The sequence below is a fragment of the Heterodontus francisci genome, chromosome 36 (assembly GCF_036365525.1).
Source record: "Heterodontus francisci isolate sHetFra1 chromosome 36, sHetFra1.hap1, whole genome shotgun sequence".
Classification (NCBI taxonomy): Eukaryota; Metazoa; Chordata; class Chondrichthyes; order Heterodontiformes; family Heterodontidae; genus Heterodontus; species Heterodontus francisci.
In genome coordinates this window covers 43,168,830-43,193,505 of record NC_090406.1, presented here as the reverse complement: position 1 = coordinate 43,193,505, position 24,676 = coordinate 43,168,830, and the positions used below count along the sequence as shown (strand labels likewise).

At 45.7% G+C, this 24,676-nt stretch overlaps 1 protein-coding gene across 4 annotated transcripts in view; it reads left to right on the top strand.

Annotated features, from left to right (window-relative positions):
- The window catches only part of LOC137351782 (E3 SUMO-protein ligase PIAS4-like), a 132,335-nt gene that overhangs the window by 6,643 nt on the left and 101,016 nt on the right, over nt 1-24,676 (top strand). For 2 of the 4 annotated variants that reach the window (XR_010969570.1, XM_068016604.1), the window contains exons 2-3: nt 4,405-4,473; nt 14,192-14,716. Coding sequence is in view for 3 of the 4 variants with exons in the window: in XM_068016604.1 (XP_067872705.1) it covers nt 4,411-4,473; nt 14,192-14,716 (588 nt within the window). In the remaining variant the exon portion in view is untranslated. The remainder of the gene's footprint in view (nt 1-4,404; nt 4,474-14,191; nt 14,717-24,676) is intronic. The other 2 variants (XM_068016605.1, XM_068016606.1) reach the window with 2 other exon arrangements.

Sequence of the window (24,676 nt, the reverse complement as noted above, 5' to 3'; positions counted from 1 at the left end):
CAAGCAAAGAAGCCACTGCAAATGATATTCTGGGCACGATTTAAGAATGGAACCAGGTAAAAGCAGTCCCACCCAACTGGACAACAGTGGAGAGGCATTGGAGGAGGGTGGTGTGGTCAACATGTCAAAGGCTGCAAACAGGTCGAGAGGGAAAGTTTACATTTGTCATAGTCACATATGATGTAATTTGTGACTTTGATAAGAACTGTTTTGGTACTGTGGCAGGGGCGGAAGCTAATTGGAACGATTCAAACATTGAGTTCCGGGAAAGATGAGCATGAGCTTGGGAGGTGACAACACATTCAAGGACTTTGGAGAAGAAAAGGAGGTTGGAGATGGGGTGGTAGTTTTCAAGGACCATGGGGTCAAGGGCTGTTTTTTTGAGGAGAGGGGTGATGATGGCAGATTTAAAGGAGAGAGGGACAACACCTGAAGAGAGAGAACCATTAACAATATTGGCTAACATGGGAACCAGGAGGGGAAGTTGGTGGTCAGCCATTTAGCAGGAATATGGTCATGGGAGCAGGAAATGAGTCTCATGGGCAAGGTGAGATCAGAGAGAGCATCAGGGGAGATAGGAGAGGAACTAGAGAAAGATACGAGTACAGGGCTAGGGCTAGGGCAGGGGGGGAAGCTTTAGCAGAAGTTTTGCCCAGTGGGCTACTGGAAGGGAGGAACCTGGCAGAGGCAGCTGATAGGATTATCTTGATCTTAGTGACAAAGAGATCCCTGAGTTCCTCGCACTTATTGTTGGAGGTGAGTGGAGGGGACAGCAGAGAGGAGTTCAAGATGACGGTTTGCAGTAGAGAAAAGAAGCCGGGGGTTATCTTTCCATTCCAAGATAATCCTGGAATAGTGAGCAATTCTAGCAGATGATAGCAGGATCCAATAGTGATTTATGTGGTCCAGCCAGATTTGGCACTGGACACGCTGCATTCTTTCAAGTCTGTGTCCGTTGGATTTAAGAGAGCAGAGATGAGAGCCACACCAGGGGGATCGGCTAGGGTGAGACAAAGTAATGGTTTTACTGGGGACTAGGGCATCAAAGGTGGAGGTGAGGGTGTGGTTGAGCAACTCAGCAGCTGCAGAAATGTTGTGGTGAACAAAGGGCCAAAGACTAGATAGTTGGGATTTTGAAAGTGCAGCTGTAAGTCAATTGGGTGGTAGTTCTTTCCAGGGGAGGATACAGAAGGAAGTATGGTTGGGACATGGAAGGGGGATGTGGATGGACAGTGATACAAGGAAGTAATCAGAGATGGCCTTATCTGTAACGAGAACAGAAAGTGCTGGAAATACTCAGCAGGTCTGGCAGCATCTGTGTAGAGAGAAACAGAGTTAATGTATCAGGTCTGTGACCCTTATGCCTTATCTGTGATTGGGACTAGCAAGACCACGTGAGATGGCAAGGGCCGTGAATATAGGTTGGGGAGTTTACATGGAGGAGATTTAGGGAGGATAAGAGGGTAGTGAACTCAGAGGAGAGAGCATGATGAGGCTCAACCATTTTCAGCTGCTTCGCCATTGACTTTCCCTCCATCATAATGTCAGAAGTGGGGATGTTTGCTGATTGCACATCGTTCAGTTCCATTTGCAATTCCTCAGATAATGAATGAGCAATACCTAGAAAACAGTCAGGCTAGGACAGATCAATGGCAAGTAACATTCATGCCAAATAATAATCATCTCCAACAAGAGAGAGTCTAACCATCTCCCCTTGACATTCAATGGCATTACCATCACCAGATCCCCCACCATCAATCTCCTGGAGGTCATTGTTGACCAGAAACTTAAATGGACCAACCACATAAATACTGTGGCTACAACAGCTAGTCAGAGGCTATGTATTCCTCGGCAAGTGTCTCACCTCCTGACTCCGCAAAACCTTTCCACCATCTACCAGGCACGAGTCACAAGTATGGTGGAATACTTCCCATTTGCCTGGATGAATGCCGTTTCAATAACACTCGAAGCTCGACACCATAGAGGCCAAAGCAGCATGCTTGATTGATACTCCAACCACCACCTTCAACATTCACTCCCTTCACCACCAGTGCACCATGGCTGCTGTATATACCATCTACAAGGTGCATTGCAACAACTTGCCAAGACGCGTTCAGCAGCACCTCCCAAATCCACAAGGACAGCAGACGACTGGGAACACCATCACCTGCAAGTTCCTGTCCAAGTCACACACCATTCTGACTTGTAAATATATTGCTGTTCCTTCATCGTCCCTACCTAACGGCACTGTGGGAGTACCTTCACAAAATGAACTGCAGCGGTTCAAGAAGGCTGCTCACCACCACCATCTTCTCAAGGACAATTAAGGATGGGCAATAAATGCTGGCCTTGCCTAACCCTAAACCTAAGCCCACATCTCAGGAACAATAAATAAAAATAAAAAAACAAATAACCGAAGAAGGATAAAGTTCAGAACTGCCAGTCTGGAGGTTGCTGCTGCCAACACTTTCTCACTCAATGATTTATAACTGTGAGGATGGTACACAAAACCAACAGAACAAGCTCTGCTGTAAGTATTTCTGCATATTACTTCACCAGTGTAATTTAGGGCCTGAATGGCACTGTTATAAAAAAAAATGAACCTCAACATGTTATATGGGTAAATTCCTCTCCTAATTAGCAATGTACATTTGTGATTGTCATTTGTTCAGCCAGTGAGTAGCCTCCACATAAACTGAGCTGTTGGCTTTGCTTGATTGGTCAAAGATGCAAATAAGGCATCATTTCCAGCCCAATCCCAAACCAGAAACAAAGAATGATTGAGAATCTGAGAAGCACTTCCTAACAGGAGAAATTTCATGTTCACAATTAATGGGGTAAGTGGTGAATCACCTTCACTGTAAAGAGGTTAGGCTAAATGAGTAATATATGCTTTGCAATATGATAGCTTTGCATAAAAGTTGGAGACAGGCCATTTGACTCAGACTGCAACCAGTTCGAACTGGCCTCGGGAGCCAAAGTAAATCAAGACAACAGCGAGGCCGTATTCTTTGGGAACTGGGCCGACCGATCCTTTGTCCCCTTCACCGTCAGGTCAGCCTACCTGAAGGTGCTGGGATGTGGTTCGGAAGGGCTGGGGTGTCAAAACGTGGAAGGAGCGAGTAGCCATGGTACACCATAAACTGATTATGTGGGAGTAACGTTCTCTCTCCATTGTGGGTAAGAACCTGGTCATCAGGTGCGAAGCGCTCATGTTGTTGCTGTATGTGGCGCAGGTCTGGCCCTGTGCCGTGGCGGTCACCTGAGCCATGTTCCGCTTTATCTGGAGATGCAAAATGGACCGGGTCCAGCGGGACATGATGTTCAAAATTCAGGATAAGAGTGGAAAAAAAGTACCACCTGCTGACCACCTTCATGTGTGGCTGCATCAAGCTGTGTGTAGAACCCCAGTACGCAAACACCAAATGTCACTACGTGCTGAGGTTCTATCTGTCCCCAGTGATGCGAAGGATGGGTCTGGTCACATTGCTGCAGAATGCTCCATCCAGTTGGACCGTGCCGTACCAGCTATCCTTTGTGGAAAAGTTTGTGCAGAAAAACATCTTTGACCATCAATCCATTAGGCTGTGGTCTGAATGAAATATCCTCAAGGCCCTATGGGAAAAGTGGATGGTGGATCCTGTCGGATGGTTCCCCGAGTAGACTGCCAAAGTCATTTGACAGAATGCCTCATCACCAGAACTTTCCAACAAGTACCAAGACGTAGCTTGGCTGGTGGTGAGAAGGGCCCTCCCTGTCAGATCCTTCCTGCACGCCCGGAATCTCACCGCCTCTGCACGCTGCCCTTGAGGTGGCTCTGGTGGGGAAGAGACTGTTGCCCACCTTCTTCTAGATTGTGCCTTTGCAAAGCAGGTGTGGAGAGAGATGCAGTGGTTTGTCGAGGTTCATTCCGAACAGCTCTGTAACACAGGAGTCTGTGCTCTACGGGCTGTTCCCAGGGATGCACACAGAGATAAATATCAACTGCTGCTGGAGGACCATCAATTCAGCGAAAGACGCTCTTTGGTCTGCCTGAAACCTGCTGGTCTTCCAGTGCAAAGAGTTGTCCATGACCGAGTGTTGCAAACTGGCACATTTCCAAGGTCCAGGACTACATGCTGAGGGACGCACTAAAGCTTGGGGCAGATGCCACAAAGGCTCAATGGGGAAAGACCACTGTGTAAAGTCCTCCCGCCATAGTGAACTGAGGGGCTGGACCCATGGAAAACCCCTCGGGCTGTATACGCCGAATATGGTTTTGCTGTAAAATGTACATGGCATGTAAAATGGAATGGAAGGGTTGTGAGGCAATTCACTCCTGTATTGAAGAAAACTGATTTCCTTTGCATTTTCTGGAATGTCAACTTGGTGCTGTTTTGTAATGCATTTTTTTTTTTTTTACAGATTTTTATGAATAAAGTATATTTTTGGGAAAAAAAGACTCAGACTGCACAAGGTGTATATCCTCCACAGGTGCATAGACCTAATCCCACTTGCCTGTCTTGTTCCTTTATCGCCCTTTCCTTCAATCTCCCACCTAATTTATTTTTAAATGTTAACATGATCTCTGTTTTAATCATTAATTCATTAAATCATTAGTGCATTTCACACACTCACAACCCTGTACAAAATGTACTTTTGCTCTCTGTCCTAAATCTCCTGCATTTACTCTCTGGCACTAATGGCTCTTTATATTGCCTCTGCATACTGTAGATGGAAACTTGTGCCAGAACATGAGTTCCCACCTACAGTATGCAGAAGTGGCAAAACACCTCATTAATCCTGGGAGTTGTTTGTGCACGAAATGAAAAGACTTGCATTTCTATATCGCTTTTCTAGACCTCAAGGCGTCTCAAAGCACTTTATAGCCATTGAAGTACTTCTGAAGTGTAGTCATCGTTGTAAAGTAGAAAACTAACCAGGCAATGGAATGGGGGTGGGGGCACACATAGATGCCATATCGAGCAGGGAGAGTTAACAATGAGGGGAAAAATGCATGAGAAATAAATGGGGCACAGAATATACGATGAGGAAAGGGAAGGTAGCAGAAGACGTTCCAAGAGGAACTATGGATGGTAATAAAAGGAGTGGATGATAATGAGGAAAGGGGGAAGAAAATGGCAATGAAGGGAAGGAGAAGAATAAAGGAAGCTCTGGTGATGAGCTGGGGTAAATGGAATAAAATAGAAATAATGAAGGGAGGAGGGACAAAAGCTGTGAGTGTGGCACGAGAGTGCCAGCATTAACTGAGAGGGAGTGGGGAGGAAGATTTCCAACACGAAGGGGAGGAGAAATGTAGGAAATTGACTGGTGGGTGACTAGTGCTCCAAACCAATATTTGTCTCCCATATGCTGCCGTTCAAGCTGATATTTTTTCCTCCTCCCAGTCTTTCTGGCATTGTTTTTACCTTAGCCCAAAGCACTGCTCTAACGACTCAGTGCTATTCCTGGATTCTTCCCTCTTCCCCAACCTTCTGTACCATTCTCTCTTCCTTTCATTAGCATCTATTTTCCTCCTTCATTGACATCAGTTCTTTTATTTTCCTCCTTCCCTCGCTCCTTTATTTTCTGCTCTCACTTTCCTTCACTGCAATCACACTGCCCCCTCTTTCACTGCTATGCGCTCTATGCTCACCTACAATTCCTCCCTCTCCCCGTGTATTTTTTTCCTTATAATGTCTTCTATTACCTTACCTCCCTATAGATTCTGCCACCTCCTTATTTCATGCATTCGGTTCTCTTCTAGTGCCATGCATGATATTGCCTCCCTTACTTTCTCTCCCTCGACTCCTGCCCTTGAATTCCTTCTTCCTTCCCCTCCCATTTTCTCTTATCTTTCCATTCTCACTTCCGTCTTCCTCCTTATTCTTTCCCCTGCCTATTTCATTTCCCCCTTCACTTATCACTATCTTTTCTTCTGCATTCACTCCCCTTGCTCTTAGCTGGCATTCTTTCCACCCTGGCATCCTCTCCCCATTTCCCCTCTGTTGTCTCCATTTGCACACTTGTTCGTTCTCCTTTCCCTCCCCTGCATTATCCCTATGACCATGTCCTTTTTTTTGCATTCTCACCCCCTACTTCTACCAACATCTTTGGCTAATTCACCAGACAGGTCATAATCTTCCTCAGCACACACTCCCAATTGCTATTTGTCCCAGTTGCCATCACTATATACCAACGGTGGGATTCTCATTCTAGCAAGAGCCTCCAGTTTATAGGTGGCAATAGGGGCCTTGGTGCTGGGAGTGTGTGAAGAAGGGAACCAGGACTTGTCTGGTGCATTAGCTACTAGAGCTAGGAGGAGATGAACAGGCGTACAGAAGACTCCATTTTGCTGATGACAATACTGACAACTCAATGGGCCTCCAATTCACCAATTTGCAGAGTGAAATATTAATGATAGACATGCTTTCTGACCACTCCTATATGTGGGCCTTGTATTCCCATGATCAGGAGCCTGCATCACCTACCCAATATCTAATTAAATGATTGTGAAACCCAGGGATTGAACAGAGAACCATTCTCTATCACCAAGAGTGGCTCAGTAGTATCACTACTGACCAAGGTGGCAGGGTCCTGAGGGACGCAGGTGCAAGACTGAGCTTGTGCCAGATGGTAAGGGAACCAACATGAGGAAATAATTTATTTGACCTCATCCTTACTAATATACCTGTAGCAGATGTGTCTGCCAATGACAACATTGTTAGGAGCAATCGCCCACACGGTCCTTGTGAAGACCAAGTTCCATCTTCACATTAAGGACACCCTCCATCAGTTGTGTGGCACAACCACTGTGCTAAGTTGGATAGATTGATAACAGATCTAGCAACTCAAATTCAGGCATCCATGCGGGACATTGGGCCATCAGCAGTGGAATTGTATAGCAGCACAATTTGTAACCTCATGGCTTGGCATATCTCCAAAGCCTCCATCACCATAGTTATATGACCAACCCAATGAGGACTGTGGAAAATCATTCTGTGAGTAGCAGTAGATGTACTTGAAAATGAAGTGCTAACCTGGTTAAGCTAAAACACAGGATTGCATGCATGCTGCAGACAGCTGAGTAATCCCAGAACCAATGAATCAGGTCATAGCTCTGCAACCCTGGCAAATCAAGAAGTGAATGGCAGTGGAGAGGTAATCAACTAACAGGAGAACATCCCCATCCTCAATGATGGAGGAGCCAGTACAAGAGTGCAAAACACAAGGCTGAAGCGTTTGCAACCAACTTCAGCCAGAAGTATCGAGTGGATAATCCTTCTTTGCCTCTGCCTGAGGTCCACAGATACAAGTCTTCAGCTAATTTGACTCTTTGTGACAGCAAAAAAAAGCTGAGTGTAATGAACACAATGCACTGTCCATCTCCAAAATGTAGGAGCCTGACCATCTCTTCATGGTATTTGATGGCAATACCAAGTCTTTCACCATCAACATCCTGAGGGTCACCAGTGATCAGAAACTCAACTGGACCAGCAAATAAAAGTCAAGGCTACTAGAGCATTTCAGAGACTGGATATTTTTTAGTGAGTGGCTTAGCCCCTGACTCCCCAAATCTTGTCCACCATCTACAAGGCACAAGTCAGGATTGTGATGAAATATTCTCCACTTGCTTGGATTGTTGCAGCTGGAACAACACACAAATAGCTCTGCACCATCCAGGTCAAGGCAGTTTGCTTGACTGGCACTTCATGCACTTCAACCACCTGCATACTGTGGCTACAGTGCATACTATCTAAAAGGATGCACTGCAGCAACGCGCCAAGGCTTCTTCGGCAGGACTTCCCAAACCCATGACCTTCACCTAGAATTCCAAGGGCAGTAGGTGCAAGGGACTAGCATCACCTTCAAGTTCCCCTCATCATAACTTGGACATACTTGTCACTTGGCCATCACCATTCCTTTATCACTGGATCAAAATCTTAGAACTCTCTACCTAACAATATTTTGGGAATAACTTCACCACACAAATTGCAGCAGTTTAAGAAGACCCACTGCCTCCTGATCAGCAACTAGGGATGGCCAATAAATTCTGTCCTTGGCAGCGTTGCCCACATCCTAAGAATGGATTTTTTAAAATGCTACCACAATTCCGCCTTCTTCTGTAGGTGAATTGAATATGCATTGTATCAAACAGAGACTCAAGCCGCAAACCAACAGACAATTTATTTAAATAAAGCTGGCTAATGATCAGCAATTCAGTGCAAAGTTCCATATATCTTGCAGTAGTTATGCACTTTATAACAATACCTTCCCATGATATAGTGCCTTTAATATACAGAATGTTCCAATGCATTTTACAATAGCAAGAGAAAGGCCAAGCTAGATGGGAGAGTTTAGGGTAACTGAAAGCTTAGAAGAATAAATGAGATTTGAGAAGGTTTGTAAAGGAAGAGAGAGAAGTACAGAATAGGAGGAATTTTAGGAGTGAGTTCCAGAAGGTAGGGCCTAGGTGGCTGAAAACTTTGCCACTAGTGATGGGATGAACAGGTAAGATGCATAGACGGTCAGAGTTGGAAGATCGAATGGTGTAGTTTGGATGGCAAGTCTGGAAGAGGTTGCAGAGGTAGGATAGACCAAAGCCTTGGTAGGATTTGAAGAAATGGACAGGATTTAAAATTGGATCAGTGTAGATCTAAGAGGTTGGGAATGATTTAGATTTTAGATTTAGAGATACAGCACTGAAACAGGCCCTTCGGCCCACCGAGTCTGTGCCGACCATTAACCACCCATTTATACTAATCCTACACTAATCCCATATTCCTACCACATCCTCACCTGTTCCTATATTCCCCCACCACCTACCTATACTAGGGGCAATTTATAATGGCCAATTTACCTATCAACCTGCAAGTCTTTGGCTTGTGGGAGGAAACCGGAGCACCCGGAGGAAACCCACGCAGACACAGGGAGAACTTGCAAACTCCACACAGGCAGTACCCAGAATTGAACCCGGGTCGCTGGAGCTGTGAGGCTGCAGTGCTAACCACTGCGCCACTGTGCCGCAGTGATGAGTGGGACTTACATGTAGGGCAACTTATTGAATAAGTTAGAGTTTATGGAGTGGTGACAAACCAAGGAGAGAATTGTAATAATTGAATCTGAAGGTGACAAAAACATGAATTATTATTTCAGCAATGGAAGGGCAACAGTAGGAACAGAGGAGGAAATAACCGGTCTTAATGATGGACAGAATATAGGGTTTGAAGCACAGTTCAGGGTCAAACAGGATGCCGAGATGATGTAGTTTTCTTGAGTCCAAGTAAAAGTCCAAAATATAGTCATTATCAAAGGTGTGGAGTTCATCATAATTGTTGACAACCACAGATTCAGTGTTGTCGAAGTACACCTAAAGAAAGTTGTAACTCATTCAAGATTCATTGTTAGTCTCTACCTTTCTCAATATATCAAAAAAAGATGTTAAAACTTAGTTCATAAAGGGTTTTGACAGAGTAAATAGCAAGAAACTATTCCCATTGGTAGGAGTTAAGATAATTGTCAAAAGAACATGAGGGGAGATGAGGAGAAATATTTTTACACAGTGAATTGTTATTGTTTGGAATGTACTACCAATAGTAACTTTTAAAATGGAATTCGATATATACTTGTAAAGAAAAATATCGCAGGCCAGTAGGGAAAGAACAGGGGAGTGACACCAATTGGACAGCTATTTCAAAGAGTAGGCACAGGCACGATGGGCAGAATGGCCTCCTGTGCTGGAAGACTATAATATACATGGAACCTTGAAAACAGAGATTCACTTCTTACACTGGTGAGCCATAGCCACGTATCCAGACTGACTGACTGTTGACTAAGTTCTGGGAACAGTTTACCCATGGAAATATCACTCCATTTCTTCTGAAGTTGTAAAAAACAAATACATTTTGCCATAACTAAATTAGATGGTCAGCCATTCTTTGACAGTAGCATATGTTTGTCCTCCATTTTCAGTAAATGAATTGTAATATTCCACTCAATCAGCATTGAAAGAGTCTGTAAAATAGGAACAACTCAATATCTTATCAATCTACATTGGCATATTCAAATCATTTTTCTTTTATAGAAACCATAATCAGCAATGAAGGGAGACTGGATAGGCTAGGGTTGTTTTCCTTAGAACAGAGAAGGCTGAGGGGAGACCTAATTGAGGTATACAAAATTGTGAGGGGCATAGATAGGGTAGATAGGAAGAAACCTTTTTCCTTAGCGGAGGTGTCAATAACCAGAGGGCATAGATTTAAGGTCAGAGGCAGGAGGTTTAGAGGGGATTTGAGGAAATATTTTTTCACCCAGAGGGTGGCTGGAATCTGGAACACACTGCCTGAAGGGGTGGTAGAGGCAGGAACCCTCACAACATTTAAGAAGTATCTAGATGAGCACTCGAAATGCCATAGCATACAAGGCTACGGGCCAAGTGCTGGAAAATGGGATTAGAATAGATAGGTGCTTGATGGCCGGCATGGACACAATGGGCCGAAGGGCCTGTTGCTGTGCGGTATAACTCTATGATTCTATGAAATGCAAATGGATTGACCTTTGCTTGCTTGAACAAAAAAGTGTATCAAGCTGACTGGCATTTTTTTTATGTGAACCTAGGTTACTAATCTCTGCCACTGTTGCTAGCAACAGGGAATTCAAATCATTAATGTATTTTTTCCCATATATCTATTTCCACCAACTTTTTGATCCCACACAGCTCCTCCACTATTTTACTGTTCACCACTATCTCTTTTATTATCTCTTTTTAATCATAGAACTGTAGAACTTCACAGCATAAAAGGCCATTTATCCCATCATGGCTTTACTGACTGTCTAAAAAAGCTATCCACTTAGTTTCATTCTTCTGCTCTTTATGTACATCCTTTTAAATAGTTATCTACTTGCCTTTTAAAAGCCTTAATAGATTCTGCATTCTCCATTGTTTCTGGTAAGACTTTCAATTCTCTGAGTAAAAAATATTCTCGGTCATTCCTTTTGTTCTTTTGACAGTGATCTGAAATTGATACCCTCTAGTAATCAGTTCACTAATCAGTAGAAATATTTGGTTCCCTTATCATAATCTTCCATTATTTTAACACCCACTAGTGTACTGAAGAGCTCCAGTTTCTTGAGTGTCTCCTGATAACTAAAGTCTGTAATCCCTGATAACGTTGCAGTGAATCTCTTTTGCAACCTCTCTATGGCATCCAAATTGGACACAATGGCCGGAATTTTACGCACCCCCCATCCCCCCCCCCGCCACCAAAGAACGGGCTGGTGGGTGGGGGGTATAAAATGGAGTAATGGAGTGGGAGGCTCGGGGGGGCCCTTCCCAACCTGCTCCCGCCTCCATTTTACACAGAGCGGCACAGCGAGAAACTGCCAATCAAGGCCCTTAAGTGGCCACTTAAGGGCCTCCGCCACCGCCATGAGGAATTTACAGTTGGCAGGCGGGCAACCAAGGCCTCAGAAAAGCTGCCTTATAAAAGTAGGCGGCCTTCTGACGGCCTGGTTGGTGGGGGGGGGGGGGGGGAAGAGGGCCCTGATCAGGTTCTCTGTGCCCAAGGAGGGCTGCCCCCGATGCTGCAGCCATTCCCAATGCCCATCACGCCCCCCCGCTCCCTCAATCGACCTTCCTTATCTTGCTGGGGCACGACTGATGGCCCCCAGCAAGGCCCCAAAAACCTACCTGTTCTCCGATGTTCGCCGACATCTTCAGTCGGGTTGCAGTCCCAGCAGCAGCCACCGCTGCCGGTGGCACTGCTGGGACTATGAGCTGTCGGCCCACTTATTAGCCAGCAGCTCCATTAGATGGGACTTCCTGCCTCAATGAGGTGGAAGTCCTGCTTAAGACCAGTTAATGGTCTAGGGACCGTAAAATCTGGTCTGGATCCCCAGTCCCGGCGGAGGCGGGATCGCCACCGACTTTTCGGTCAGTGGACGGCTCCTGGCCGGCCACCCTAAAATTCCAGCCAATATTTCAATCGTAGCTCAACCAATAATTTGTCTATGTTTAGCATTAAGTCTTTGCTTTTGTGCTTGATTCATTTGTTTATAGAACCTAGGATCCTAGAATTATTTACAGCTTTTTCAATTTGTCTTCCTACTTTTAAAGATTTATTTATCTGAACCCCAAGGCCTTTGCATCTATCCTTTTTAAATATTGCCATTTAATGTAGATTTCCTCTACCTATTCTTTCTCCAAAAATGTATTGTCTCAATTCTCTGCATTAAATTTCAAATAATCTACTAGCCTGTCTGTATCCTGAAATCACTCAGTTCTCTTCATACTTGACTACCTTTGCTATTTTTGTCTTCAGCAAAATTTAATATTTTCCCTGATGCCCTATACTCGAGAAAAGCAGTAGGTCCAAATCTTAGGTGACACCTGTTGATACCCTCCAGTCCAAAAAAATTAATTAACCACTGCTTTGTTTTTTCTATCCTCTAATTAACTTCCTATCCATATTTCCACATTATCTTTAATCCCATATCTTTTGTTTGTATCATGGCACCTGATGTTGCCTTGCAAAGCACCTTTCAAACATTTACAAATACATATCCACTCTATTTCCTTTCTCAATACATTCAGCTACGTCCTTACAGAACTCTTAATTTGTTCGATAAAACTTGCTAGTTATTCATCCCTGCTGGCTTCTCAAAAACCTGTTCCTTGTTGTCTTTTCAATACTTTCCTCACCAATACTCAACATCCAAAGCTCAATTAATAGACCTCTATGAAATCTTTTCAAGCCAAGTAATATTCTCACAAACTACACTGTCTACAGTAACGAGTGCGACAGCCAATCCTTGCTTGTAAGACCATACCTTGCCCATATTAACCTTACTTACTGTGCCATGATCTTTGGGTCCCACTTTTAATGTCAATCTTTATTATTATACAACTATACATCAACATTATATAATGCCAGAGAAACACTTGCCTGTAATTGCATGCTTCCTGTCACGAGGTAGTGCTGTTGAGAATTCCAGTTTTGGAGAATCCGGGAAAGCACCTTTACTGGACACAAAACTTTCCTGACCTGGAAATCACAACATACATTTTAAAAACTGCACTCCTCCTCTCTTGAAAAAATAATAATTCCTAACAATAAAATTGAGTCACAGATGCTGCCAGACCTGCTGAGTGAATCCAGCATTTCTTGTTTTTGTTTCAGATTTCCAGCATCCGCAGTATTTTGCTTTTATTATAATAAAATTGAGTCTTTGTGTGGCCCTCAGGCCCTTGTCCCCAGCTTCTAAAAAAAAAATCAACATTTCTTCATTATCTTACAAAAAGCTATTTAAAAATTTGGAGACTGCTTCTGCTCATGGGCCCCAGCTCCCAAAAAAATTCAATTCCTCTCAAGCCTCACAAAAATAAAAATTAGGCCACTACTCTGGCGTTCAAAATAAAAAATGCATTAGCTTGGACCACTGGCTCTGCTTTTCCACCATTCTGTGGTCTTCAGCCTCATTGTTACCTCTGCCGTTGTTGGCCCCACTGTTACCCTAGCTCGGGGTACAGGGGGTGTCTATGCTGTTGTCTTCTCTTGTCCTGTTTCAAATTTTAAAATTGCAAAAAAATTGTTTTCCATAGCTCCTGCCTGCCATTAAATTGTAAAAATATATATTTCCCCGACTGACCTTCAGACCTCACCTTCCCACTCTGCCCCAGTAAATATAAAATGCCTACTGGCCCAACACCCATCTTCCCATGATTCTGCATCCAGCCCATCTTCTCTCCTGCCTCTGCTTCTGTCCCCATGTCTTTAAATTTGGGCGGCGAAATTTTATCTTGGGTCAGACTTTGCATTCTTGCTTCCATTGTCTGCGGGCCAAAGTGCCACCCTCTCCCCTTGAGGGCTTGCCATAGTTCTTGCACACCTAGCTTTCATTCCAGTTTACTGCTCTTCCAATCTACCTACAACCCTGCTGCCATTTGGTCTCAGGTCTTTTCTTGCACTGGCTCTGCATCCCCGTTATCATGCTGCCAGCTTGGTCAGTCCCCTTGCTTTTGTATATTAATGCATGCCTTTCCCTAAATGTGAACATTTGCTTGTGCTACTACATGTATTTTTTCTGTGTGTTTCAGTATGCTTTTGTTCCCATTATTTTTCTTCAGAATTTGAGAGTTGTATCTGTAGAGGGTGTCCTATATGATAGATACTTGGCTCCCTTCTGTGCTCCTAATCTCTCTTCTACCAAACAGTTCTTTTCCAGAATGGATGCACCAATGTCTTCTGATCACGAAGTCCACTCTGGTCCAGAAGAACAGGTAGAAGTTGAAGTATCTGTTTTCCAGATAGAAAGGGAGGAACCTGAAGATGCAATTATACGAATTAGACTGGGTAATCGACTGCGGCAACGAAGGCGACGGCAACGTCTTCGTGCTGCTAGAGCTGGCGCTGAGGGGGTGGAACCACTACAAGCTGCACGTCCATTACAGGCTGTTGGGAATGAAACTGAGCAGCCTGAAACTCATGCAGAGATTTCACAGTTGAGCCAAGAAGAGCAACAGGAAAGTCTTCCTAATGGTCACACGGCTGAGTCTTCCACTGTTGAGGATTCTCCTGATCAACTGGAAAGAAATAGCGAGGCTGCCAAATTAAGCGAGTTTGAGCGAATTTTAAGACGTAGAGAGACTATACGATTGAGCCAACAAAGGAGGAGAGAACGTCTTCGGAACATGAGTCGTAGTCTTGAGGAATCTCCTGATCCACTTGCAAGATGTCGAGTGAGTGTAAGATTGTGTGAACAGCAATGTGAGATTCTTAAAACTTGAAATGGTCTTCATTATCCATGTGCATGTTGTGGGAGATTGAGTGTATGTGTGGGGGAGGTGTGTGTGTATAATATGTAATAAATTAAAAATCTTACCTCAGTGTGCAAAACCTGGGGATAATTTTGACTTTGGGCAATAGTGTAAACCAGACAATATTGATTCAGCCACCCATTATACATCTATCATGAATTTCAAAATCAGGAGAGATATATAATGAGCAGCTGAATCGATATCATCTGCTTTATACTATCACCCCAAAATCAAACTTAGCCCCCTTGAATTACTGTGGTCAAGTTTTCTTGCATTTTTTGTCGACCTTTTCTCATTGTAAATTCTTCTGTCCAGATTGATTATGGGCTTTGTCTATGTAATTTCATCGCTCAAACGGCACAGTCTGGCCATCAGGTTGTGAAATCCAGCTACCAGATTCCCAGTTCTCTCAAAATGCTTTCTGAACTATTTTTCCTAATTTATACCATCTCAAATAAGCATTCTAACAAAAAGTTAAAAAAAAAATCAGTTGCATATTTCACAATAACATGCTTAAATGTAGCCATTGCTTTATCTTTTTGATATATCTTCTAATAGCGTCATTAAAGTTTTGACTTGAAGACCCCAGCCTCTCCCAAAAGTTTGGAATTGGACTTAACGGCCATGAAATTCATTCACCCTGATTTTTGGGTGCAGGGGCCATGATTCTCAGCGTGCCCGCGCCGATTGGAAATGAGGTGGGTAAGGCACAAACTTCCTCTACCCATCTCGTTTCCATGATTGTAGCATGGCCATGAGCGGCTCCTGTGCAGCCCCAGACTACATTTCTGTGCAGGGGTCCTCTGCACGCTCCAGGGGGCCAAACAGCATTGGGAAGAAACCACATGCTCCAAGCAGCCTTCCCTTTTTAAAGGCACAGTCCCTATAAAAGGGAAGTTGCAGCAATGCACTACAGGCTGCTGGATCATTTTTTTTACCATTCACATACAAGCTACTACACACTGGGGGAAGGAGAGGGTCTCCGATTTAGCAATGGATGCAATGAGCTGAATTTTCCCATCAGTTTTTTTTGTCCATCGGGGACGATTTTCAGGTCATGAATCCGATTACAGCAGTAGTGGAACTGCCGGTCCAATCTTCTGGAAGGTATCCAATTAAGACACCTCCAAAATCGCTGTTCAATTAGGAACGGTGGGCAAGTTGAGGAGGTGGGAGGGTGATTCAGTGTGCACGATTGCAAGGGCAGTGAGAGTGCTGCTGAGATGAATGGAGCAGAACAGGGCACGACGAAATGGAGTTGCAATAAGACTGAAGGAGCTGGCAGCCACTTCTTCCCCTTAGCACTACCTGTGACATCAGTTTCCAGGAGATAATCATGCAGTTATTATCCTCTGCCTATGGATATAGGCTTGCCAATTTGTACCGTTAACGTTCAAAATGCATTGAACTTTCATGTTGCTCTAACCTCCCGCTATGTATTCGCCTCCTGTGAGTTGATGAGTTGCAGACACGGCATGGGTCTCGTGTGATGCCGGTAAAATAACACTTTCCTTGGAAAATTGCAGATAATTGATTGTCTTCCCACTGTTGCTGGGTGAGCTGCTGTCAGCCTGCCTCCGGGAAAAGCAAGAGGCGTGGCAGCACAATGGCGCAGTGGTTAGCACCGCAGCCTCACAGCTCCAGCGACCCGGGTTCAGTTCTGGGTACTGCCTGTGCGGAGTTTGCAAGTTCTCCCTGTGACTGCGTGGGTTTCCGCCGGGTGCTCCCACAGCCAAAGATTTGCAGGTAAATTGTCCATTGTAAATTGCCCCTAGTGTAGGTAGGTAGGTGGTAGGAGAATGGTGGGGATGTGGTAGGGAGTATGGGATTAATGTAGGATTAGTATAAATGGGTGGTTGTTGGTCGGCACAGACTCGGTGGGCCGAAGGGCCTGTTTCAGTGCTGTATCTCTCTATGACTCTATGAGGTGAGACTATGTCAGGGAACCAACACAATGTCTTTTTTCACAATTTTCCCAGCCCCCTCTGCCCCCAAGAGCTTGGGAAAAGTCTCCCAACTGTGTCAAAAGCTCAAAGCCAGGAAGGAGGCCATGTTTCCAGCAGTGGCAGGAAGCCCAAGAGACTAACCCTCCAAAGGGAATGGGAGCAAATGGCGAGGGCGGTCAATGTCGAGAGTGTGGCTCCATGAATCTGGCAGCAGTGCTGCAAAATGTTTAATGACCTCACCCAGTGATCAAGTGAGTGAATGCATCTGCACAACACATCTCTCACCCACCACACTACATACCTCTCACACTGCTCAATGTACCATACCCCCATCACTCACCCAGCAGCACACTCTGACACTCGGGACTCACCCCTAACATCCTTACACCACACCTCACCTTCACACACCTACAAATGCAGCCAGCCTCACACCCACCTCTCACTGCTTTCAGATACCTCTAGCAATGGCAGGCACATCACCTAAACACACACACATGTAGTCACTGACATTCTGCTCTCTGTCTTGCAGGAGAAGGTCACCCACAACAGGCAGGAGATGCAGATGATTGGCAGAGGATCACCAAAATCTGTTCCTTCAATTCCCTCGAACAGATGGTCCTCAGGATCATGGGCGCCAGTGCTCACAGCCAGTAGCACCTGGTGTTGCTAAGGCCATCCTGGATAACGGCAAGTTACTGCCATCCTGGAAGTTACTGCATTATGCACCCTCTCCCTCCTCACCCACTTCCTGAAAGGTGCCATGAAATGAAAACTGCAAATGGAGCAACCACGGACCTCCTGCGTCCCTCCCCAACCCTGCTTCCCTTACCCTTACCCTCCCCTTCTGCTTTTGTATTTTCAGATAGTCAATAACTGCTGACCGCTCAGCCCCTGCAGCCTCAGGTGCAAGTGTGAGAGGAGACATTGAGCTCTGAGGAAGAAGCACAGTCACTCAGATACTGGCATTGAGCAAATCTTAGAGGCTAATTTAGAGTCAGGATCTGCACATGGTGAGTCACTGGGCACAAGTGTGCTGCAGCCAGGCCAGGAGAATAGGTCAGCTGGTGTGCAAATTCCCTGAACGGCGAGATCACACGCCAGTTCTGCTGCAGGAGACTTGGATGTGGACCTCATTGGCACGGACTACAGGAAAATGCTGATGTGCATGCAGACCGAGATGCTTGGTGCATTGGCAGGCCTGCCAGATAGCCTACAGTCACTGGCTAGGAGCATGGAGAAGTCTGGCTGCACTGTGGCAGAGGGCATCATGTAGAGCTTGGATTCCATTCTTTCCACTGTGGAAGTGGTGGGTACCTCCATGGCAGCACTGGCAGACTGACCCATGATGGAGCACGTGCTGGCTGCTGTATCAACTTCCAATGCAGCACAGGCAGAGGCCTCCCCATGTATCAGTCTTTCAGAGGCCTTTAGATCCATGGCACTGGCCTTTAGATCCCTGGCACTGGCATGCAGGCTGAGATGGCTGCCTTCGTAGATGCGGATCTCAGTGCTCGATGGGACATGCAGGCTGTCACAGCAGTCCAGCAGTCTGTGCTCCAGCAGATTATATGGATTGCTGAGGTGCAGTCCCATGGGAGTGACAGTGCTCCTGTCGAGCATGAACCTGCTGTCCTCTCTCAGGATGACAGTATTATTGCTTCCACCACTGCCACTCTGCCAATGCCTTTGATGCTGCTTGTCAGCCAGCCTGCCCAAACTGCTGCCACCCATAGGAAAGTGTCTGAAGCCAGACCTCAAGGCTATTTGTAGTCTCCACAGTGAAAGTCAGCAGACTTCCACCAGCTATGCTGCAGCCACTGAGGTAGCAGTGCGTAGGAGCACTCAGCCAGGAAAAGGCACCCTCAAGACATGCACTAAGGGGATACACAACAGTGATCAGTTCTGCTTTTAGTACTTCTCATGTTTAGATGGATAAAGTTATTTGTGAAGGTTTTGGCTGTGTTGTAGGCCAAAGGGACTTTGTGATGGGAAATCAGAAATGGATGTACTGTTAGGGAATGGTGGGTCCATGTTGGGAGTGGGGAAGTTCCTTTTAACTGAAGCGAAGCTACATTATGCTCTGACCAGTTGCGTGCCGGATGCTGTGCATGTGGTCTCCTCCACTTCCTCCTCCATCACCTCTTTCTGAGGTGGCCTCTGGAACCCAGGAAGTAGTGGCTGGGTCCTCATAATTGCAAGATTGTGGAGAACGCAGCATACAACCACAAACATGGAGTTTATCTTGGTTGTGTGCTGCAGAGATCTCCCCCTCCCCCCCCTCCCCCCACCGCAATCTCAGCAGCAAAACCCTGCTATTGGATCCCGCTGGCTTGCCCAACAGTGTTTTGGTTGGCTCCATGGTTTTCATTGAAGTTCCTGTGACCTCACATGGTGTGATGGCGAAGGAAGTCATGAGCCACATGCGGAGGGGGTAGCCTGTCTCCCAGCAGCCATCCTGTTGTCTGTCTTTGAGGTTCAAAGACAGTGGAAATTGCTGACTGTCAACAATGACAACAACTTGTATTTATATAGTGCTTTTAACGTAACAAAACATCCCAAGGTGCTTCACAGAGGCATTATAAAAAATATGACAAATGAGCCGCACAAGGCAATGTTAGGGCAGATGACCAAAAGCTTGGTCAAAGTGATAGGTTTTAAGGAGTGTCTTAAAGGAAGAAAGTGAGGTAGCGAGGCGGAGAGGTTTAGGGAGGGAATTCCATAGGTTAGGGCCTAGTCAGCTGAAGGCACGGCTACCAATGATGGAGCAGTTAAAATTGGGAATGCTCAAGAGGTCAGATTTAGAGAAGCACAGATATCTCAGCGAGTTGTAGGGCTGGAGGAGATTACAGAGATGCGGGGGGGTGGGGGGGGGGCGCCATGGAGGGATTTTAAAACAAGGATGAGAATTTTAAATTGAGGTGTTATTTAACAGGGAGACAGTGTAGGTCAGTGAGCACAGGGGTGACGGATGAACGGCATTTGGTGAGAGTTAGGACATGGGCAGCAGATTTTTGGATGACCTCATGTTTACAGAGGTAGAATGTGGGAGGCTGGCCAGGAGTGTATAAGAATAGTCAGGTCTGGAGGTAACAAAGGTATGGATGAGGGTTTCAGCAGCAGAGCACTAAGGCAGGAGGAGAGACGGGCAATGTTATGGAGGTAGAAACAGATGGTCTTAGTGATGGCACGGATATGTGGTTGAAAGCTTATCTCAGGTTCAACTATGACACCAAATTTGGGAACAGTTTGTTTCAGCCTCAGACAGTTGCCAGGGAGACGGATGGAATTGGTGGTGAAGGAGCAGAGTTTGTGGCGGGGACTGAAGGCAGTGGCTTCAGTCTTCCCAGTATTTAATTGAAGGAAATTTCTTCTCATCCAATTTTGATGAGAAATAAGAAGGAGCCCAAGGATAGATCCTTGGGGGTCACCAGAGGTAACGGTGCAGGAATGGGAAGAGAAGCAGTTGATGGCGATTCTCTAACTACGATTAGATAAATAAGAATGGAACCAGGTGGGTGCAGTCCCACCCAGTTGGATGATGGTGGAGAGGATTTGGAGGCAGATGGTGTGATAAACTGTGTCAAAGGCTGCAGCCAGGTCAAGAAGGATGGGGAGGGATAGCTTGCCTTGGCCATCATTCGTGACTTTGATAAAAAGCCATTTTGGAGCTGTGGCGCGATCAGAAACCTGATTGGAGGGATTCAAACATGGAGTTTGGGAAAGATGGCCACCAATTTGTCACAGGATATTAGCACCGTGGGTGCTGCCAGGATAGGAGGCATTCACCGAGATGAATTTCCTGGTATGATCACACACTAACTACATATTGACTGAGCTATGTATTCTTTCAGCCTGGTCTTCCTTCCTTAGGGAGAAGAGGATGAAGTCTCATCTCCTTCTGTAGAGCATTTCTGTCACCTCTCAGATGCTTCTGTGGAGGGTGAATTGTGACACATTGCTTCTGTCATCATCTCCCACCTGGAAAGAACCAGTTGCATGGATCGAAAGGGTGATGGTGATCTTCACAGTCCTTGCCCTGGTTTGGCACTCCAGGTCTTTGTGAAGGAGCTAACACAACTCCATCGCTACCTCCTTACTGAAGCGAAGCCTCCTAAGCCACCGCTCGGCTCATCGCAGCATAGGACTGGAGCTCACAGAAGACCCTCACTGAGAAGGGCCTTCTAAGGAGAGCCCTCATTCCCCCTCCTCACAGAGATTCCCCTCTCTGCCTCCTCCTCTCCATGCCCTACTCATGTTGCAGAGTAAGTGGCACTATGTAAGGCAATGTTATTTGCTGCCTTCCAATGATCAGCAGAAACCTCCAAATTCCTCCAGCAATTTACCACAGTGCTTCCACAAACTTTGCCTGAGCACAAGTAAGTCAAAAGCACCTCAGTTGCAACATGTTGAATGGCCCTTTACATCACCCCAGAACAGGGCCCATCTTGCTTCTAAACTTCAGGAATGAATAAGGTGTTGCCTGTACATTTGTTGACCAATTTTGGTATTCCTGCATTGCATTAGCCTGTTGTTAAGAGTTACATCATGACCGTGCTACAACTCTGCAGGTAGGCCTGCGTAGCAGAGTGGCACTATGCGAATGAATTTCACACTCATTACCTTTCTCAGAGCTATGATGCTGTGAGCTGAATTTTGATTGTGCCATCTGAAAATGTGCATTATTCCCAGAACATGTAAGTATTATTCAGTCAGCTGTACTGCAGAGTATTTTTACTTCAGTTTGTAGTAGTTTGTGCTCAAAGATTTTTCAATTTTTTTTTTTGAAGAACAGCAAGAGGGCAAATTTCAAAACTTTTAGGAAGGTAACATTTGCATTGTGATTAACTTGTGAGAAAGAAAAGATGACAGTTCTGATCACATTCTGTTATAGCCTTTGTTTTCTGTTATATGACCTTTGGAAAATGAGAGAGAGACTGAGGTCAATGGGTGAGTTTGAGCTTAACACTGGCTGCATGTTACAATCATTTAAATTAACAGGCAACATGAGAGTTTGCATGCTACCTTCAGAAAGAAGCACAGGCATGGGGTAGTCCCGCATCACGATCTCCGTGCACCTTTTTCTGGCCCTGTGCAACTCTTTCTTTCCCTCAAAACTCACACCCATATCTTGCAGCTTGCACACACTTCCAGTTATTTAACCATGACATCACCCAAACACATTGCACCACACTCACTGACACACTTCCTTCTCTCTTGCAGGACACGCTGGCACATAACTAGAGGCAGCAGGACCAAATTGGTGGGGGATGTACGCACCTGCCTGTCCTTATCCTGATGTAGGAAACAGAAGTTGCCATCACTGGAGAGGCCATTGCTGAGCCCTGGCCAGTGGCGGAGCTGAAACCATCGAAGGTGATGGTACCTTCATACCTAATCCTCCTTCTCACCTCTCACTTCCCATCATCCCACAATTGCTTCTGATTTACAAGCTACAGATCGTGTAAGCATGCACCTCTTGTTTTCCCACACTCCCTTTACAACAGCCCTACGCTTATGCCTTTCTCCTTGCAGATACCCAAGAACAACAACCTGGCCATGCAGTGGTGAAAGTGTAAGGGGTGGAAGAGCAGGAAGACAGTGATGATGAAGAAACATCGCCATTTGCTCTCGCACCCACCAGCTCAGATACCGACACTGTACGTATGTTAGAGGGTAGATTTGAGGCGGGATCTGCATGTAGTGAGACTCAGCGGCAGGACACAAGAGTAGCACACGTGCTAGCTTGCTGAAGGATGAGATCACACACAAGTTCTGCTGCAGAGGTCTCGGATAAGGTCTTCAGTAAGGTGGCCAACAGAAGTAGGCTGAGGGGTATTCACAATGAAATGCTTTATGCAGTGGCAGACCAGCCAGAAAACCTGCGGTCAATGTCGAGGAACATGGAGGAGAATAGCAACAAACTTGGCACAAGGCTTTGCACAGAGTTAAGAATCCATCTTTTCCAACATGGAAATGGTGCCCAACTCCATTAGCACAATTCTGGACCTAACCATGATGCAGCATCTGATGGCCAAAGACTCAACTTCCATTGTAGCACAAGCAGAAGCCACCTGAGTGCTGCAGTGGAAGCTCAGACTGAAGTCATGCAAGGTCAGCTTGCTCCCATGAAAGCTCAGACTGCTCTCTTCAAGCCCAGCTTGCTGCCATCATGGTTGTGGATACCAATGTTCAAAGGGGCTTGCAGGGTTTCACAGCAGTTCAGCCATCTGTCCTCTAACAGATCATTAGAATTGCTGAGGTGCCACCTCAGGAGAGTGGTAGTGGCTCCGTGAACCACAAACCTGCTATCCTCTCTCAGGATGACAATATTTATCCTCCCAGCATTGCTGCTTTACCAATGCCCTTGCTATTGCCTGTCAGCCAACTAGCCCAGACTGCTGCCGCTTGTGCTGAGATGGTGCGGTCCAAAGCTGCTTGAGCTCATCCTGCAAGGTCATCTGCAGACTCCTCTATTGAAAGTCAGTGGCCTTCCACTAGCCATGCTGCAGCGATTAGGGTAGCATGGCATAGGAGCACTAGGACAGGCAAAGGAACATGGAAGACAGGCACTAAGAGAGTGCACCAGGGTGATTAGTTGACATTTTTATGTAAGAAGGCATGTTTTGATTTGGAATGTGTATTTTGGGTGGCAAGGGAACACTGTGATGCTCAGTAACAAAGAGAAGATAAGATGTGGGACTGTTGGCAAATGTGGAATTGGGGTAGCTTTTACTAGCCAGCCTAGCCATAAAGGTGCTGTGTTTGTTGCCTCCTCCATTCCCTCCTCCTCCTCCTCTGCTGGTTGCCTTATAGCTGACAGTGAGGTTATGCAGCATGCAGCAAATCAGCACGAGACTTGCCACACACTCTGGCACGTACTGTAGGGTTCCTCCAGAGTGGTCCAGGCAACAGAAGCATTGTTTAAACACCCCAATGGTCTCTTTGAACACATTTTGTGTGGCAACATGGTTTTTCTTGTATGCACGCTGCCCATGTGTACATGGGATTGACCTGCATGATACGCATATCAAACACTAACTGGTCATGTACCAGCTGAACGTTGAGGAAGTGGAATCCCTATTGGTTGCACAACATCTCAGAGTTGACATGCGATGTGTGTGCAGTCATTGGCACCCTGCATCATAAGGAAGCCTGTAATCCTCACAAAACCACAACGCCTGCTTCTCTCTGGTAAGAGAGAATAGCATGTATTCACCTTCACAGCATCAGCATTGCCATCCTCACCCTGCTCTGAGATTGCAAGAGGTGGCAGATTTCAGTGTGAATGTCCTTAGTGAAGTGGAGGTGCCTGACACCCTGTTCCTTGCTGAGGTTTAGGTAGGAGAATCGGTCCTTGAACTCTCTGGGCAGATATGGCCTACAGTTGAGAGTCCTTCTCCCCCTCCTCTCTCTTCCAGCAGCTTGTCCTGCTCTGTGTTGTCTCTGCTCGTTCTCCTTTTATGCTGTAGTCCAATTATGGGAGCAAGTGGTTTGTGCAGAATGCTTAAAGTCAGGACAAAGTCCTTCACAGGACCATTAAAAAACAAAATATGACACCATGCCACATGTTTTAAGCAGTGTTTAAAGGAGGAAAATAAGGTAGAGGGGTATAGGAAGGGAATTCTAGAGGATAGGGCCTAGGCAACTGAACGCATGGCCAAAAATGGTGGAGTGATTAAAACTGGGGATGTTCAGGAGGCCAGAATTGGATGATCGTAGATATCTTGGGAGGGTTATGGGTTGGAGGAGATTACAGAGATAGCGAGGGGTTTGGAGGGATTTGAAAACAAGGATGAGAATTTTCAAATTAAGATATTGCTTGACTGGAGCCAATGTAGGTCAGCGAGCATAGGGATAATAGGTGAACGGGCTTGGTGTGGGTTAGGACACGAGCAGCAGAGCTTTGGATGATCTCAAGTTTACAGGGGATAGAATG